The sequence below is a fragment of the Amblyraja radiata genome, chromosome 8 (genome assembly GCF_010909765.2).
Source record: "Amblyraja radiata isolate CabotCenter1 chromosome 8, sAmbRad1.1.pri, whole genome shotgun sequence".
Taxonomy (NCBI): Eukaryota; Metazoa; Chordata; class Chondrichthyes; order Rajiformes; family Rajidae; genus Amblyraja; species Amblyraja radiata.
Window position 1 is genome coordinate 67,847,134 of NC_045963.1, and position 19,184 is coordinate 67,866,317.

Genomic DNA, 19,184 nt, shown 5'->3' on the forward strand with positions numbered 1-19,184 from the left:
AGTTCTCAATTTCTGCAGTTGGTCACATAGTGACTTGTAGGGATTACATTCACACCATCTAATAGAAACATAGAAACATAGAAAATAGGTGCCTGCTATTTGCCTGCTATCAATATGATCATGGCTGATCATCCAACTCAGTATCCTGTACCTGCTTTCTCTCCATACCCCCTGATCCCTTTAGCCACAAGGGCTAAAGCAGTAAACAAAGCTTTTCATGTCCCTTGGCACGTGACAATAAAAAACCTAAGCTGAAAGGAGAATAATGATATACCAGATTATTTGAGATCTATTGGTAACCAGTATTGCTTGATCCAAGAGCATTCATGGCTTGGGCTAGTATTTTATTCCCGGATTGCTCAGGGCTCTGGTTTTAGGGCCATGTGTTATCCTGAAGCAGGTGGCCTTCAAGCACACATTTATTGCCACACTGGCCTGTAAACATGCCTTTACAGGCATTCTTTAGTTTCTGGCCTGGAATCTATGTTGCTCTCAGGCTTCTACTTAATATCCCTTCCTTAAATAAATTGACTTGGGTAAACATTAATCCAACTCCTATTGATCGCTTAACCACAACCTACAATCCAATTCAATTTCAGTTGAGCAAAACGATTGTGAGACTAATGATTACATAATCTGTTTTCTTTTTTGTTTTACTTGAGATCTGACCTCCTATCTTTACATTTTTCTATCAAAAGAATTTCAACCAACTGGTCAAAAAATTCTAATCACTGCACATAGAATTAGGATCAAGACTATTCAAGAGGAAACTAGAAAGTACTTTATTTACAAAGTTGTGAAAATCTGGAACTGATGTTGGAGTTTTTGTGGGTGAGATGGAAATATTTTAATTGGGTATGTGTATTAAGAAATATGAAACAGTTGCATAAATATGTTTTCTTCCTGTTCTTTATACTCTGGTGTCAGTACGAGGATATCAACCCAAAATGGGCCGAAACCTGTTGAAAACCATTCATTCTGCCAACATACCACATTCCACATACAAATTACTCCAAAACTTTGCTATGAAAGATGGAACTTTCTCATCTTGTTTTGAATTAGGATACAGAGGTTGAACAACAATTCAGATTTAGCCATTTGTAATTGACTTGTTTATGTGCATTGCATTAATGAATCTCTTTGTTAGCTTTGACCTGAATAAACTCCTGTTTAATTCTAGCCTTTTCTAAAAAAAAAACGTTTTGATTTATTGAAGCTATGTGGCTTGTGTTGGTCAACCAGTAGAAGGGAAATAATGTGGCCAAACAGCACATTGGCAGATTTAGTTCATTGTGTTAAATGGGACACCTGGATTTGGCTGGTCTCTGGATTAAAGTAGAGACTAGTGCAGCACTAAAGGGAATTGTTAGGAAGGATGCTTTTGGATTAATGGCTGGAAAATTGGGAGGGGTAGTGAACCAGCTCTTCCTGAATGTGTCTCCTAATTTAATCCAGTTTGACCCGACAGAGTAGAGGGCTTGGCCTTTTGAAATGATGTTCAACAGGGTCCAGATTAAGCCTTGGCGGTGCATTCAAATGATCCCTGGGCACCATTGGAAGAGAAGAGTTCTCCTGGCATTGTGCCTTATACTTATTTTACGGCTGACATTCCAAAAGCAGATGTATCTGGTTATGTTCATATTACTGTTTGTGAGAACTTACTCTTCACAAATTGACCACAACTCTTCATTCCAAAAATAACTAGACCGCCAAAACACTTGTCAAGCAAGGAACAGCAGATGCATGCTGCTAGAGTAACTCTGTCTGAAGAAGGGTTCCAAACTGAAAGATCACCTATCTGTTCTCCCGAGATGCCGCCTGACCTGTAGACCTTACTCCAGCCCTTTGGGCCTTTTAAAAGTACTTGTTGGTCGCCAAGTGTTCTGTGGTGTCCTATAGTTATGAAGTGTGCTGTGTAGATACAGCTTTTCCTCGTCTTCATTGCTTTATGCACTCCCATCTAGTTCATACGTTCATCGTTGCCAAAATAGTCAGACTGGATCTTTAGCCACGATGTGACTAATATAGATCTCCCGCAGCCCGCTGTTCCTCGATTAACACAGCCAGTTTTCATGCAGATCAGTTGCAGCTGTTTGACTTTGTTTTTGTGCCTCCTGTAGCCTGGAAGGTTGTTGTCTTATCATCTTTCTCTTTCTGTTTTTGTATGGCCAGGTATCCGTAAAGATCGTCGGGGCGGCCGGATGTTGAAGCACAAGCGGAGGAAGGATGAGAAGGATCACGTCATCAAAAGTACCGGGATCGCCGGCCGACCCACTCCCAGCAGCGTGAATCCGGCACAGAGGAACGCCAAGCAGAACTCGGTGCTGGGGATGTCGTCGGACGAGATTCTCAGCACCTTGATGGATGCCGAGCCACCCATGGTTTACTCTGAGCATGACCCCAGCAAGCCCTTTACCGAAGCATCCATGATGACTTTGCTGACAAACCTGGCCGATAAGGAACTGGTGCATATGATCATTTGGGCAAAGAAGGTTCCAGGTAGGATCATATAACTTTGATAGAGAATGAGACCATGCATTATGTAAGTCAGAACAATAAAGGTACAAGATGATCCTGGGCCTGGTGGAAGGCTGATATTTATAAGCACAGTTGAATAAATTGCAGTGTTCGTCACATTTAATTAATAAATTCAAATACATTTTCATTCAAAGGTATGTGACATTGTTCCAAGGTACTGGAACATTGTACCAATGTTACTCTAAATACTGTTCGTGTTTTTCGTGTGAAGATTATGTGAGATGCAGCTTACTCTAGCTTAACTTGTCAGGAATGCCCCAGCCAAAACCTCAGGCCTCGAACTGCTTCATGTCCGACAGTATTTTCAGATTATCTCAGATCTGACTTCAAGCTTAGATGTCTTTTTATTGGTTTCAGCGAGTGCCAGCATCCCTCAAATAGAATAAATGTGTTTAGTTTGAAACAAAGTGACTCAAGTGACATTGGGCTGTTATGAACTATGTAGAGCTGTGATGAAAATAATTCAAAGCAAAGAGAAGAGTGAATGGCAGGGCATGTTCATTTTGACAAGCGCGTGTATGTTTGACATCATCGCAACACTTAATGGGCAGTTTGGAAAATATTAATTACACAGGGGCCAACTAGCGATCCCCACACATTAACCTCTATCTTCCCCCCCACCCACACCGCACATCCCACCACAATCAGTCAGAAGAAGGGTCCCGACCTAAAGCGTCACCCATCCATCCATGTTCTCCAATTCAATTCAATTCAATTTCAATTCATTTCAACTTTAATGTCATTGCACAGATACAAGTATGGGTACAACGAAATGCAGTTTAGCGTCAGTCCTTAGTAATAGTGCAATATAGAAATAAAAATACAGAATAAGCAAACAATGTGGACGGAGAGACTGGAGAAATCTATCGGCGGGACTCCGAGTTCAGCAATGTGATAGTGTTGTTGTAGAAGCTGTTCCTCATCCTACTAGTACGAGACCTGAGGCTCCTGTACCGCCTCCCTGATGGGAGGAGGGCAAACAGTCCATGGTTGGGGTGGGAGGGGTCTTTGATGATCTTCCCGGCCCGTCTCAGACACCGTTTTCGGTGGAGGGCATCCATGGCAGGGAGCGGGGCACCGATGATGTACTGAGCGGTTTTCACCACCCGTTGTAGTGCCTTCCTGTCCGCTACGGTGCAACTGCTGTACCATACCGTGAAGCAGGTGGTCAGGATGCTTTCGATGGTACAGCGGTAAAAGTTGGTCAGGATCTGGGGGGACAGGTGAGCTTTCTTGAGCCTCCTCAGGAAGTAAAGGCACTGCTGCGCCTTTTTGATCAGCTTGGAGGTGTTGAGGGACCAGGACAGATCCTCCGAGATGTGTACCCTGAGGAATTTGTAGCTGGAGACGCGCTCCACCTCAGTCCCGTTTATATGGATGGGGGTACGTCTGCCCCCTCTGATCTTCCTGAAGTCAACAATAATTTCCTTCGTCTTCTTGGAGTTGAGGACGAGGTTATTGTTGGCACACCAGGTTGTCAGGTGCTGGACCTCATCCCTGTAGGCTGACTCGTCGTTGTCACTGATCAGTCCTACCACTGTGGTGTCGTCGGCAAATTTAATGATGGCGTTGGAGCCATTCTTAGGGATGCAGTCATGGGTGAAGAGGGAGTAGAGGAGAGGGCTGAGCACACAGCCCTGTGGCACGCCGGTGTTCAGTGTTATAGTGGAGGAGGTGAGGTTGTTGACCCTAACAGACTGTGGTCTGTTGGTGAGGAAATCCAGTGTCCAATTGCAGAGGGAGGTGGAGATGCCAAGTCCGCTGAGTTTGGTGATCAAGCTGGCGGGGATGACAGTGTTAAAGGCGGAGCTGAAATCAATGAACAGCATCCTGATGTAGGTGTTATTGCTGTCCAGGTGGGTCAGGGCAGAGTGTAGGGCCGCCGATATGGTGTCCTCTGTAGACCTGTTGGTCCGGTAGGCAAACTGATGGGGGTCCAGTGTGGGGGGGAGGCTGGCTTTGAGGTGAGCCAAGATCAGCCGCTCAAAGCACTTTGCAATGACAGGGGTGAGTGCCACTGGGCGGAAATCGTTGAGACTCCCTGTAGCTGATTGTTTGGGCACTGGCACAATGGTTGATGTCTTGAGGCAAGTGGGCAAGTGCTGCTGCCTGACCCGCTGAGTTACTACAGTACTTGGTGTCTGTGTTGGTTCACTCTGTGTGTGTGCGCGTGTGTGTGTGTGTGTGTGTGTGTGTGTGTGTGTGTGTGTGTGTGTGTGTGTGTGTGTGTGTGTGTGTGTCTGTGTGTGTGTGTGTGTGTGTGTGTGTGTGTGTGTGTGTGTGTGTGTCTGTGTGTGTGTCTGCATGTGTGTGCACGCGTGTGTGTTTTTAGTGAGAGTGCCGCTCCCACCTGCTTTCCTCTGAATCTATGGACACCATAGTCCACTTGGGCTGGTGTGTCAGGAGCATGAAACAATGGTGATGCAAGACACTGCAGATGCTGCAATATTGAGCATAGGACAAAGTGCTGGAGTAACCCAGCGGTTCAGCGAGCTTGTGTGGAGGGAATGGATAGACATGGTTCTGGGTCGGGGTTCTTTGTCAGACTGTTGGAAAAGAGAGGTGGGTTGGGGAAGGGGTCAGGAGGGTGAATGGGGGATAAAAAGGACATATGTCCCCCCTCCCTCTCCACCCTGGAGCATACATTACTCCCACATCTCCCACCACCCCAGACACCCTGCTCCTTCCCTCTCTTCCATACTCCCATCTCCTATTCCTAAGTCCCATATTTCCCTTTTATCCCTGAACAGCAGCCTCCAGTAGCCCAGTCCATTGATTTGAAGATATGAGTTTGAACCATCATGGCTAACATATTTAAGTTAAGTTAATTAAAACCATGTGGAATAAAAAGTCAGTATCAGTAGTTCCCAAATGTTGGGCGAGTCCAGAACCAGGGGCCACAGTCTTAGAATAAAGGGGAGGTCATTTAAGAATGAGGTGAGAAAAAACGCTTTCACCCAGAGAGTTGTGAATTTATGGAATTCCCTGCCACAGAGGGCAGTGGAAGCCAAGTCACTGGATGGATCTAAGAGAGAGTTAGATAGAGCTCTAGGGGCTAGTGGAGTCAAGGGATATGTGGAGAAGGCAGGCACGGGTTATTGATAGGGGACGATCAGCCATGATCACAATGAATGGCGGTGCTGGCTCGAAGGGCCGAAGGGCCGAATGGCCTCCTCCTGCACCTATTTTCTATGTTTCTATGTTTCTAGTGATGACTGTGAAACAATCGGACATCTGTAGAACCAACAAGTAGTCATACGGATATAGATGCGGCAGGATTGGTAACTCAATGAATAGGAAGTAGGCCAAGTGGGTCAAACGATGTTTTAGACTCGGTCAAGGGTCATGCAAGCAGTATCCCAATGAATACATCTCAGAACAAAAATAGGTAGGAAGTTGAGGTGTCCCAGAGATGTCTAATCCATCTCAAATATGTTTTTATTTCGCCAGCTCAGGAACAGGCCCCATAATGTAGCTCAGCTAATCCATGCCAGGATCATTGTTGATACCTTTCTCTTCTGTCTCGCATTAATTCCCCTCTCCCTCACCCTCTTCTACTGCTTCCCTTTCTCAGCATCTGTACTGCTCACTTTGATCGCTTTCTGTGGTAGTGAGCTCCACAGTCTCACCTTATTTTGAGTTAAAAATGTTTTTGCTGGGTTTCGCGTTTGATTGCAGTGATCGGCTTATTTTCACAATCTCTTGATTTTCTCTTCAGCACAAATAAAAATGCTATGGTCTAGAAATACTATTGTTTGACACGACTTTCTATCCTTCGATGGAATTTTAGCGTAACCTGATTTTATGTGTTTGTGCAAAGATCACCATGTATATGTAATCAGTGTACAAAATGTGTACAGTGATGTCAAACCAGTACTCCACTCGTTATGACGACATATTAATCTGCTCACAACTCAGCGGGACAGGCAGCATCTCTGGAGAAAGGAATGGGTGACGTTTCAGGTCGAGACCCTTCCTCAGACTGATGTCAGGGGAGTGGGCGGGACAGAGAATGTAGTCGGAGACAGTAAGACTGGTGGGAGAACTGGGAAGGGGGAGGGGATGGAGAGAGAGGGAAAGCAAGGGCTATTTGAAGTTAGAGAAGTCAATGTTCATACCGCTGGGGTGTACACAACCCAAGTGAAATTCGTATGAGGTGCTGTTCCTCCAATTTGCGCTAGGCCTCACTCTGACAATGGAGGAGGCCCAGGACAGAAAGGTCAGATTGGGAATGGGAGGGGGAGTTAAAGTGCTGAGCAAACGGGGAGATCCGGTAAGTTAAGGCGGACTGAGCGGAGGTGTTCAGCAAAACAATCACCGAGCCCGCGCTTGGTCTCGCCGAGATACAGGAGTTGACACCTGAAACAGCGGATACGGGTAGATGAGGTTGGAGGAGGTGCAAGTGAACCTCTGCCTCACCTGAAAAGACTGTCGGGGTCCTTGGATGGAGTCGAAGGGGGAGGTAAAGGGCCAGGTGTTGCATCTCCTGTGGTTGCTGGGGAAAGTGCCTGCGGAGGGAGTGGTTTGGGTGGGAAGGTGCGAGTTGACCAGAGAGTTGCGGAGGGAACGGTCTCTGTGGAAAGCAGAAACGGGTGGAGATGGGAAGATGAGGCCAGTAGTGGGATCACGTTGGAGGTGGTGAAAATGTTGGAGGATTTATATGCTGTATGTGACGGCTGATGGGGTGGAAGGTGAGGACAAGGGGGACTCTGTCCTTGTTACGAATGGGGGGAGGGGGAGCAAGAACGGAGCTGTGGGATATCGAGGAGACCCTAGTGACAGCCTCGTCTATAATGGAAGGGGGGAACCCTCGTTCCCTAAAGAATGAGGACATCTCCGATGACCTGGTATGGGAAACTTCATCCTGGGCTCAGATGCGGCGTAGACGGAGGAATTGGGAGTTGGGGGTAGAGTCTTTAAATATCCTCCTTCCCTCCTACATGTAGTTATTATGGCCTTCTGCCTGAAGAACTGAGGGACTTCAGTTCTGTTTAATCACTGCTCTCTAATATTGGCAGTTGGCACAAATGTGAGTTGAGACTGCAATTGGAAGCAATCTAATTCTTGGCAAATGCTTTGATGTCATCCAGCAGTTTGTTGCAGTCATCCCAAGTTCAGTTATTGGTGTTCCTCGTAACTGTGGCATTATTTGGCTGTGCAACATTTGCATGGTACGGGGAGAGGCGTTGTGCCACTGGCTATCATCTGTTGTAACATTATAATCAACATTCAATCTATATTGTGTAGGAAGGAACTGCAGATGCTGGTTTACATTGAAGATAGACACAAAATACTGGAGTAATTCAGTGGGTTTTGTGTCTATTCAATCTATTTTCTTCTCCAAGTCGCCTTTTGTTTCTGCTGATTCACTGACTCAACAGACACTATTATTTGCAAGGTTATAATATTACGTTCACCAAATCCATTTACTGGCATCATATCAATTTAATTGACTGGGAAGTGTCCCAAGACATTGGATCTAGGGCTATAAAACACTTTTGGAGTGGAGTTCCAATTGTAATATTGAAAACATATCAATCAGTCTTGGGTATAGCAAGGAACCCCAATAAAATTGAAATGGATGGGAATCAAGGGTGGTTGGAGTGGGCAAGTGTTTGCAGGACGGGTTAGGGTGGGGAATGTTGAGGGGAGGTGTTGGTGATAGGAAGCAGAAGGAGAATGGTTGTAAATGTGGAAGGTCAGTGATTTTAACCTTGCAGAGTCACTGCAGGAGTTCCTTGGCAGGGTCCTAAAAGCCCACCATTTTCAGCTGCCTCATGAATGCCTTTCTCACTTCCACGTAATCGCAAGTGGGGATATCCAGTGACTGAAGGTTGCTCTGTTGCAATTAAAGAAAATAAACTGAAGAGAGTTGTGGACGCAACGCAGTCCATCACACAAATCAACCTCCTTTCGATCAACTCCATCTACACTTCGCGCTGCCTCGGCAAGGCCACCAGCATTAATAAAGGACCAGCCTCACCACAGTCACTCCCTCTTCTCCCCTCAGGCAAGAGGTACAGAAGTTTGAAGACACACACCTCCAGATTCAGGGGCATTTTCTTCCCAGTTGGAATCAGGCAATTGTACTTTCCCCACACCAACTAGAGAGCGGTCCTGAGCTGCCATCGACCCCATTGGAGACCTTTGCACTATATTTAATCAGACATTACTGGACTGTGTCTTGCACTAAATGTTGTACCTTTTATCATGTGTCTGTACACCATGAACCGCTTGATTGTAATCATGTACAGTCTTTTCGCTGACTGGATTACACGCAACAAAAGAGCGTCTCACTCTACCTGGTACATGTGATGATTATAAACTAAACTATAAAAGCAATTAAAAAAACAAGAACAGATCGGGTAAACGCAGAGAGTTTTTTGGCCAGAGTAGTGGAATCGAAAACCAGAGGACATGGGTTGAAGGTGAGGGGGAAAGATATAATGGGAACTTGTAGCGTAACTTTTTTACACAAAAGGTGGTGGGTGTATGGAACAAGCTGCCGGAGGAAGGAACGGGGTACTGATTTTAGATGATCAGCCACGTTCATAATGAATGGCAATGCTGGCTCGAAGGGCAGAATGGCCTACACCTGCACCGATTTTTCTATGTTTCTGGGAGGTAGTTGAGGCAGGTACTATTGCAACGTTTAAGAAACGCTTAGACAGGTACATGGATGGGATAGGTTTAGAGAGATATGGGCCAAAAGCAGGCAGGTGGGACTAGTGTAGATGAGGCATGTTGGGTGGTGGGGGCAAGTTGGGCTGTAGAGCCTGTTTCCATACTGTAAGACTATGACTCTTTATGAGTAGTCCGTGGCTGCATGCAGCGTGATCTTGTCAACATTCAGACAAATGCTGATAATATGCGTATCAAAATAGCCATCACACTAGCAGCCCATGATGTTTGATGGCAACACTATTTGCAAATCCCCTACTGTCAATATCCTGGGGTGTTTGGGATGTGGGAGGAAAAGGAAGCACCCGAAAGAAACCCACCTGCTCCCAGGGTTAACGTGCAAACTCCACAACAACAGTGTCAGCAGGGATACCAGCTGCACCACTGGGCCACCCTCGATTATGTCCTATTTCCTAGACTCAGTTGTAGAGAGTAAATCAATCAAACATCCAACACTATAGCTTACCAGTGTACTACATTCCTTCAACTTGCTCCATGTCCAACTCTAGATTGGAATTAGATATTGGAAATATCACTATCAACGGATTGTTGTTAATACTACTTCCTGCCCATTCCCGCCCCCTCGCTGCACACTGACACACCTGTACAATAGCCTTACAACTCAAATCAATTGAGCAAGCAAAGGAAATTATTTATTCTTTTCATACCCTTTTGATGTATAACAAAGAATCTTGAGAACAGCTTACAAACAATCCTGCATGCTAAAACTCCTACACAACTCAAATCATCCGAGCAAGCAGAGGAAATTTTTCGAATAATTCTTTTTCTTTTGATGTAGGTTGGAGTCTCGAGAGCAACTTTGAAACATTGGCTCGCGATCAGACATTAACACCAACTGCTTTAGGAAAAGCCGACAGTGGCTGATAAATAATCCTGCTCTTATTTTAGCTACTTTACAAAAAAAAAAACATCCTTGAGTTTTGATTAGAGTCTGGATTCTCTGCATCATTGAAGACAAGCAATGGGCTCTCCCTTTTAGGATTCTCTAAATTCCTAACAAACTATGTTGCAGTTGGTCCAAGGTCATAGCCAGTTATAAGGTGGCATCTAACCATCTAATGTGACCTTTTATTGTGGTTTACCTTTTAAATAGAAAATCAAAAATTATTTTAGAATTTCAGTTTGATCATCATCCCGTTTTCTTTACATTATCAACAGGAGTTCAGCATTTCTCCCCATCTTGTTTCTGTCAATGATTGTCTCTCCAATGCACCTGCCAAGAGGTATTTAACGAACAAGGTTTCGTTTTTGCAATAGATTATCAAACCACATTCTCGTGATATCTCAAAGAGCTTCAAATCCAACAAAGTACCTTTGAAACATTATCGCTCTTCGTGTATAGCCAAATGTGCCAGCTAATTGAGTCTAGTGAGACCGGCCAAGTGGGAAATGCAAAGAATGCCTGAACTATCTGCGGGAGAAAGTTGGGGGTTGTTGGTAGCTGTGGGAGAAAACTTGATGAAGAGAAATCATGGTCTTTTTTAGCAAGGCAAATGTTTCCAGCATTGGAGCATGCCATCTATCTCAGCTTCACTTTACCTCTTGGCCTTATGGTTGACACTTTTGCCTGCTCCTAATGTACTGACACGTAACCCTGACTAAATGTGCTTCAGATTCTGGAGTGCATTTTGAGATGAGAAAAGGACTATTATAACTATACTTTTCTTTCTCATTCCACAGTCTACTCCTAAATCTATGAGAGGGTGCACAATTTCATCACTCCCATTATGGCACATCAGACATAGATGTTTGGGAGATGAGCCATTTGTATATGTTTTCCTCGTCTTGTGCTGCCTTATGCCCCTGTCCCACATAGGAAACCTGAACGGAAACCTGAACGGAGACTTTGCGCCCCACCCAAGGTTTCCGTGCGGTTTCCGGAGGTTGCAATTGGTTGCCGGAGGTTGCAGGTAGGGAGACTGACAAAAACCTCCGGGAACCGCTCGGAAACCTTGGGTGGGGCGCAAAGTCTCCAGAGGTTTCCGTTCAGGTTTCCTAAGTGGGACAGGGGCATTATTCAGCACAAGATGAGGGAAGCATCTCAATTGTAGAAACAAGGAACTGCAAATACTGGTTTACAAAACTAAGTCACAGAGTGCTGTAGTAACTCTGTGGGTCAGGCAGCATCGCTGGAGAACGTGGATAGGTGATTTTTCGGGTTGCGCCCAGTCTGAAAGAAGGGTCCTGACCCAAAACGTTGCTTAATCATGTTCTCTAGAGATGCTGTCTGACCTGCTGAGTTACTCCAGCACTCTGTGTCCTTTTTTCTTCGTAAAAACGTTTGATTGGGTAGTCTCAATATCTCCTTAAGTCGCTTGCTGTCAAACTTTGATCCTTGGGATGTTTTACTGCGTTTGTGACATCAAAGCACCTCCATTACTGTTCAGGCAAGAAATCTGCTGTCCAAATATGTTCTGGCTTATATGTGACTCCAGACTCAACAGTGTTGTTGATCCCAAATGACCTGATATGCCGGTCAATTGTACTAATATCATGATGTTCAAACAGCGAAATATAAAAACCGGTCTGATCACCTGGCAATGATCATGGTACTGAGTTAGACATGACAATATTATTCTCAGTACAGTAACCCTTCCAAAATCGTCATCACAAATCTCTTGGTATTGAAGGTAGACACTAAAATGCTGGAGTAACTCTGCGGGTGAGGCAGCATCTATGGAGAGACGGAATGGGCGACGTTTCGGGTCGAGACCCTTCTTCAGACTGATGACTAATGTCTAAATTGGGGGAGCTGTCAGTAGATGTGTCAAACGGCAATCTGACATGGCGCTGCTTGCAGAATCAGGCTTTTTGTGGACAGCATGTCGGATCCTCCATGATAGTCCATGATTATGTCCTGTCCTACTGGCAGGGCTGACCCACATAGGAGGCAGCATAGTGACAGGCAGGCATCTCGGAGCAGCCTTGGGATCCTCAACATTGACTCCAGCCCAGTATGAACAAAGAAATCCCCCGCTGTATACCAGTGCTCTTGCAGCTGACAATTCAATGTTCCTTGCATTGAAACTCTTCTCATCCTCAAGCCTGAGGAAGCACTGTGAATGTTTTGTCTGTGGGTAGTTGACAGTGTACTTGTTTCTCTCTCAAAATATGTAATGATGCATATTGTGTGTGTATGTGAAACACAGAGAGACCGAGAATGTCCCCCTAGATTTCATGAATTGATATTACCTTCCAGTGAAGATGAATTGGATCAGTGTACTTTGGAACCATTTCAGTGTAGCACACCATAAAATAAAGAAGCAAGTGTGCATAAAACATCTGTGGATCTACAAGATCCAATTTCAGCCTGGGGACTAGGGGGAGAGAAATATGCATGAGAGTGCCTTTGCTGATGTAGGTGATCTTTAGTGTTTGACTGAGTTGATGTGCGTGTGTCTGCTTCCAGTTGGGTTTGTGTATGTGTTTACGTGTGTGTATGTGTTTATGTGTGTGTATGTGTTTACGTGTGTGTATGTGTATGTGCACCTGTCACTGCATGTAAATGTGTGTGTGCACATGCATGCTTGTGTTTCTGACTATATTTATGTATGTGTTTTTGTGTGTGCGTGTTTGTGTGTGCGTGTTTGTGTGCATCAATGCCATTTATTTGTATATTTTGTGTTTGCATTTGAGCATGTATGAATTTGTCTCTACGTATACGTGTCCTTGTGTGATCCCGAGATATCATCAGTCGTTGTTTAGTTTCACTTGAGGCAGAATTATGATCAGTGTAGTTTGGAACCATTTCAGTGTAGCCTGTGGTGAAATGCCTTGGTTATGTTCAAACCTCACAATGTGCTGTTTATATTACCACCTCTGGAAATCCTATTGCTCCTGCCAAGCAGCTCTCAGCTCCGTCTCTGGCACCTCCGTTAATCCCACCAAAGGGAATAGAAAGAGCTTCTGCTGGCTCTGTTTCTTCCTCTACAACGTCATCCCTGCAAAGCCAATCTTGCTCATTCAGCCAATGTCAATATTCCAGCACACTTAAAAACGAGTGCAGAAGGCTACCATGAAACCTGGCGGCGTTGCAGGCAGAAGGAAGAATGAGCAGTTCAGTAATGAAAAATCAGTATCAGCAGAAGTAGTAATTGTGGAGTCCACAATCTGCACTCGGGGCAAGGTGCAGACAAGGCATATAAACCACTCAGGGGATACTTTGTCATAGTCACTGAGCCTGTCATGACTGAATACTTAAAGGGCTTTCTCATTGTGCGACCTGAAGCAAGACCTAACAAGATTTAACATCGTGGGAACCTTCTGCGATAGCAGTACGGCATTCGTGGACCACCGAGGACCTCCGTGGCGCTAACGGCAGGTAGTCGTGTGACTTGGTAAGGTCGGGAGAAAATTCAAACATTTTTGAATTTCTCCAAGAGTGTCTTGAGCAGCGTTGCAACATTGTATGGACGCAGATGCCAGTGCGATATCCGTGCGATATCCGTAATGACACTTGCGAATACCGTGGGAACTCCTGCGAACGGTAAACCCGGAAGCTTGACAGAAGGGACATAAGGTGAGTAAAAGAGGTGGTCTCAATATCGCCAATGGACCATGTGTCCATCGAGGACGTCCCACCTAATTTTCATTGTTTGAGAATCTTTTTCACAGTAAGACCTGCAGAGATGCCTCTCAGAAAATCGCAAAGAAAGGGGTCAAAGAAAGTCGGAAAGTTTTTAGCCATGCAGGTAAATGAGGAGGAAACTCAGCAAGAGAGACAGGTGGAGAGGCAAGAGGAGATGCCAGAGATACCACTGCCTGTGGGCTCCTTGGAGCAGGGAGAGGGTGATCAGGGTGTATTTGAGATTGCCTCCCCAGTAGCTGTTGCCTCCACAATATTCTCAGCAGACGAGAACATAAAGGTTAGATGGCAGAAGGTAAAGCCATATAACTTCAACAGGGAACAAGAGGGTGAACTGGTGGAGTGGTACCAATTCAATGAGATTCTCTATGACAAATCCAGAGAGGATTATAGAAATAGGGAGAGAAAGCGCAACCTGCTGGAGACGAAGGCTGCTGAGTATCCCCGGTGCTCATGTGAGTAACTATAACAATATATTAGTTTATGTACAGGAGAACAATTTAATGTTATCCATGATTTTAAAACATACAATGCTACAGATGTAAAAGTGTTGTTTTTGCAGTCACCTTTAATTTATCTTATAAGTCTGTCTGTTCCCTGCAGCTGCAATGTAAAAGTAGTGGCAGACAGCTTTTACACCCTCTTCGTTTGAAGTGGGAATCATGTCTCTTTTAGAGCCATACAATAAATTATGCGAATTCTACGAACGGAGGATATTTATATAGCGTGTGAAAAAAAAGTGACATCATTTGTGCCACGTGATTAACTACACTACAGTCCACGATGTTCATTCACGATTAACGGGAAAGATCGGGAGACGGACAAGTCAGTCGCACAAATGACAGAATTGCCGAGTACCGTGGGAACTCTTTATCGTGGGAACACTTTATCGTGCGGAACTCGTGCTGGACCACGACCACTTCACTCGGGTGACATCTTGCTTCAGGTCGCACCGTGAGAACTCGCCATATTACTGTATCCTCTTCTTTGGCAGTCCTTCAGGATCGATAAGGATTTGTTGTCTTCCAGTTCTGTGGAGTGACCCATTAGTCAAACCCTTCTATCCACGTTTGTTTTAGACATACACATAGACATAGACATAGAAAATAGATGCAGGATGAGGTTATTTGGCCCTTCCAGCCAGCACCGCCATTCATTGTGATCATGGCTGATCGTCCCCAATCAATAACCCGTGCCTGCCTTCTCCCCATATCCCTTGACTCCACTAGCCCCTAGAGCTCTATCTAATGCCCCTGTCCCACTTAGGAAACCTGAACGGAAACCTCTGGAGACTTTGCGCCCCACCCAAGGTTTCCGTGCGGTTCCCAGAGGTTTTTGTCAGTCTCCCTACCAGCTTCCACTACCTGCAACCTCCGGCAACCACCTGCAACCTCCGGGAACCGTACGGAAACCTTGGGTGGGGCGCAAAGTCTCCAGAGTTTTACGTTCAGGTTTCCTAAGTGGGACAGGGGCATTAACTCTCTCTTAAATCCATCCAGTGATTTGGCCTCCACTGCCCTCTGTGGCAGGGAATTCCACAAATTCACAACTCTCTGGGTGAAAAAGTTTTTTCTCACCTCAGTCTTAAATGGCCTCCCCTTTATTCTAAGACTGTGGCCCCTGGTTCTGGACTCACATAACATTAGGAACATTTTTCCTGCATCTAGCTTGTCCAGTCCTTTTATAATTTTATATGTTTCTATAAGATCCCCGCTCATCCTTCTAAATTCCAGGGAATACAAGCCTAGTCTTTTCAATCTTTCCTCATATGACAGTCCTGCCATCCCAGGGATCAATCTCGTGAACCTACGCTGCACTGCCTCAATCACAAGGATGTTCTTCCTCAAATTAGGAGACCAAACTGTACACAATACTCCAGATGTGGTCTCACCAGAGCCCTATACAACTGCAGAAGAATCTCTCTACGTCTATCTGAAATCCTCTTGTTATGAAGGGCAACATTCCATTAGCTTTCTTCACTGCCTGCTGTACCTGCACGCCAACTTTCAATGACCGGTGTACAAGGACACCCAGGAAAAGGGGAGATGCAACGAGACCTGGGTGTCATGGTACACCAGTCATTAAAAGTAGGCATGCAGGTGCAGCAGGCAGTGAAGAAAGCAAACGGTATGTTAGCATTCATAGCAAAAGGATTTGAGTATAGGAGCAGGGATGTTCTACTGCAGTTGTACAGGGTCTTGGTGAGACCACACCTGGAGTATTGCGTACAGTTTTGGTCTCCTAATCTGAGGAAAGACATTCTTGCCATAGAGGGAGTACAGAGAAGGTTCACCAGACTGATTCCTGGGATGGCAGGACTTTCATATGAAGAAAGACTGGATAGACTCGGCTTGTACTCGCTAGGATTTGGAAGATTGAGGGGGGATCTTATAGAAACTTACAAAATTCTTAAGGGGTTGGACATGCTAGATGCAGGAAGAATATTCCCGATGTTGGGGAAGTCCAGAACTAGGGGGTCACAGTTTAAGGATAAGAGGGAAGTCTTTTAGGACCGAGATGAGAAAATCATTTTTTACACAGAAAGTGGTGAATCTGTGGAATATTCTACCACAGTAGGTAGTTGAGGCCAGTTCATTGGCTATATTTAAGAGGGAGTTAGATGTGGCCCTTGTGGCTGAAGGGATCAGGGGGTAAGGAGAGAAGGCAGGGATGGGATACTGAGTTGGATGATCAGCCATGATCATATTGAATGGCGGTGCAGGCTCGAAGGGCCGAATGGCCTACACCTGCACCTATTTTCTATGTTTCTATGTCTCGCTGTACCTCCCCCTTACCTAACCTAACCCCATTGAGATAATAATCTGCCCCCCTTGTTATGTTTGGGTTGGTAAGATCACGTTCTTATTAACTGCCTTTTCTTTTGTCTTTGGCAAAATTTAGTGCAATCAGTGAACCAACAGTAAATGACAAGGGATCTGATGAACCTTCACAGATTGCAGTTCCCGTTTTGAAGGAACATCTGGTCTTGATGTACTGTGCAGCAACATGTTTCATCCAATTTTTTTTTATTAGCCCATCTTTGGCTAATTGTTGCATAAAGGTCAAAATGTATAAAAAAAGAATCACTAGGTTTTCATGAAATCATAAAATACTACAAGAAAATGATGCAGATGATTCACATTAGGTTGATGTGTTTGTTTAAAATCTAAGGAAGGAATGTGTTTGAGGGAGTGGGTTCATTTCAGGGACTTGCACCCTTTCCTGTAACTGAAGTCTGAACTACAGTAACCTCCCATTTATTCCAAGCGTAGATGCAAGAAAACTGCAAATGCTGGAATAGTGGCCAAAACACATAGAGCTGGTGAAACTCAGCGGGTCAGGCAGCGTCTGTGGAGAGAATGGAGAGGTGGAGATTCAGGTCCAGATCCTGATCAATCTACAGATGGGACCCGATCCAAAACATCGCCTATCAATTCCTTCCACAGATACTGCCAGACCCGTTGAGTTCCTCCAGCATTTTATGCTTATTTTAACTATATTCATAATAAATGTGAGTGGACAATTTTAATTTAATTACATTTATACTTAAAGGCAGCTCATTTGTTCACCAATTAGCGGCAACTTTTTGTTTGAAAATTCAGCGTTTCATGTGATGATGAGTACAGTTATTCATTTGATACATTTCTGTTGTATATTGTATTAACTTAGGGTCACTGTGGTGCAGTAGTAGAGCTGCTGCCTCATGGGCCTGTCCCACTTAGGCGATTTTTTAGGCAACTACAGGCAACTAATTTGTCGCCACATGTTTGCCAGGGCGAGCATGTGGCACTAAGGGTGCCGCATGATGGCAGCCTCTGCCTACAATCTGTCTGTTTCTCCATCTTATTTTAATTTTTGTCTGTTTAAAAAGTATGTGTTGGAGTATTTCTTAGTATTTTTACGTGGGGGAGGTGGGTAGGGTATAGGGCCTGTCCCACCAGCAAGCGACTGCATGCGGTGAGCGTGACCTTGAGCCGTACGGCCTCGCGGGGCCGGTCCCACTTCGATCGCTGGAGCCATATGGAGTTGTGTGGGGCTGGTCCCGACATCGCGCGGGGCTCCGAAAAACTGACACTGTCCAAAAATTCCACACGGCAACGGCCTGTCGGCCCGCAGCTGCATTGAGGACGTAAGCACCGCCTCGACGCCGTACACAGCGTCTCGACGCCGTACACAGCGTCTCGATGCCGTACGCAGCGTCTTGACGGTGTACGTCTAGCGTGTGGCGTTGCGTGATGACGTAACCGCCCGACGCCGTGTGACCTCCAAATTCAGTCGGCCCGCCTCCTGCCCAGCTGATTGGTGAGTATGATGTCGGGACCAGCCCCGCACAACTCCAGACGGCTCCGCGGTTGGAAGTGGGACCGGCCCCGCGAGGCCGTACGCCTGAAGCCACCACGTTTGCAAACGCATGCAAACGAATGCTGGTGGGACAGGCCCTTTAGGGAGAAACTGTTTCTCAGTCACTTCCTGGCGAGGATTCGACTATTCTCCGAGTCGCATATTCGTCCCCCCTCCCCTCGCAGCCTACCAAGTGGATTGGCGCGGCCTTTCTTGCCTGAGACCGACCAGCACTGGATTCATCGCGGAGCGGGCGATGCCTTACCTGAGATCGCCGTTTGAAGCTCCGGAGTGTTGGGCCTGCTGCTTCAACATTGTGGAGCTGTGGTCTACGGCGTTCCCAGCCGCGGGAGCGGGACTTCAACATCACGGAGTCCTGGGATCCTTTGCCGAGGGTCGCCAGTATGAATCTCTGCCCAACCCGCCCTGCAGACTTTGGGGGTATGAAGTGGCCGATTCGGAAGTCCAAGCCGCTGAGTATGTTTTTCCATTCCGACGTCGGAGTCCCATCATCCCTGCGAGAGGGCCTGAACATCGGGCCGCCCGTAGCGGCGACTGCGGAGGGCTCGGGAGGCCCCGACCACGGGTGAACATCAAAGAACATCAAAGAGGAGGATGAATGAACTTTGGTGCCTTCCCTCACAGTGGGAAACTTTGATGTGTGGGGATGTTTATGTTAATTCTATCGTGTGTTGTGTTCTTTTTTTATTCGTATGGCTGTATGGTGACCCCGCATTGCACTGTACCAATTGATGCGTGTGACAATAAATGTCTCTTGAATCTTGAATCTTGAATCTTGAGTAGTTTCCTCAGTCGCGCAAAAAGTCGTAGCGTCTTTCTGGTCGGCGCTAAATTTTCAACGTTGAACATTTTTCGGCGACCATGGGTTTGACGCCAATGAGGGTCGCTTGATTTCTCCTGACGTAGATGCTGTCGTAGGTCGTTGCCAGGACGACGTAGGTTGTCGCCGGTTTTTCGGCGACCTGCTACGACTATGACAGTCGCCGGCTGTTGCCTG

General features: G+C 45.8%; 1 protein-coding gene across 2 annotated transcripts in view; it reads left to right on the forward strand.

Annotated features, from left to right (window-relative positions):
- The window catches only part of esr1 (estrogen receptor 1), a 141,451-nt gene that overhangs the window by 91,755 nt on the left and 30,512 nt on the right, over window positions 1-19,184 (forward strand). For both annotated transcript variants that reach the window (XM_033026167.1, XM_033026168.1), the window contains exon 4: window positions 2,173-2,499. In XM_033026167.1, the coding sequence (XP_032882058.1) occupies window positions 2,173-2,499 (327 nt within the window). The remainder of the gene's footprint in view (window positions 1-2,172; window positions 2,500-19,184) is intronic.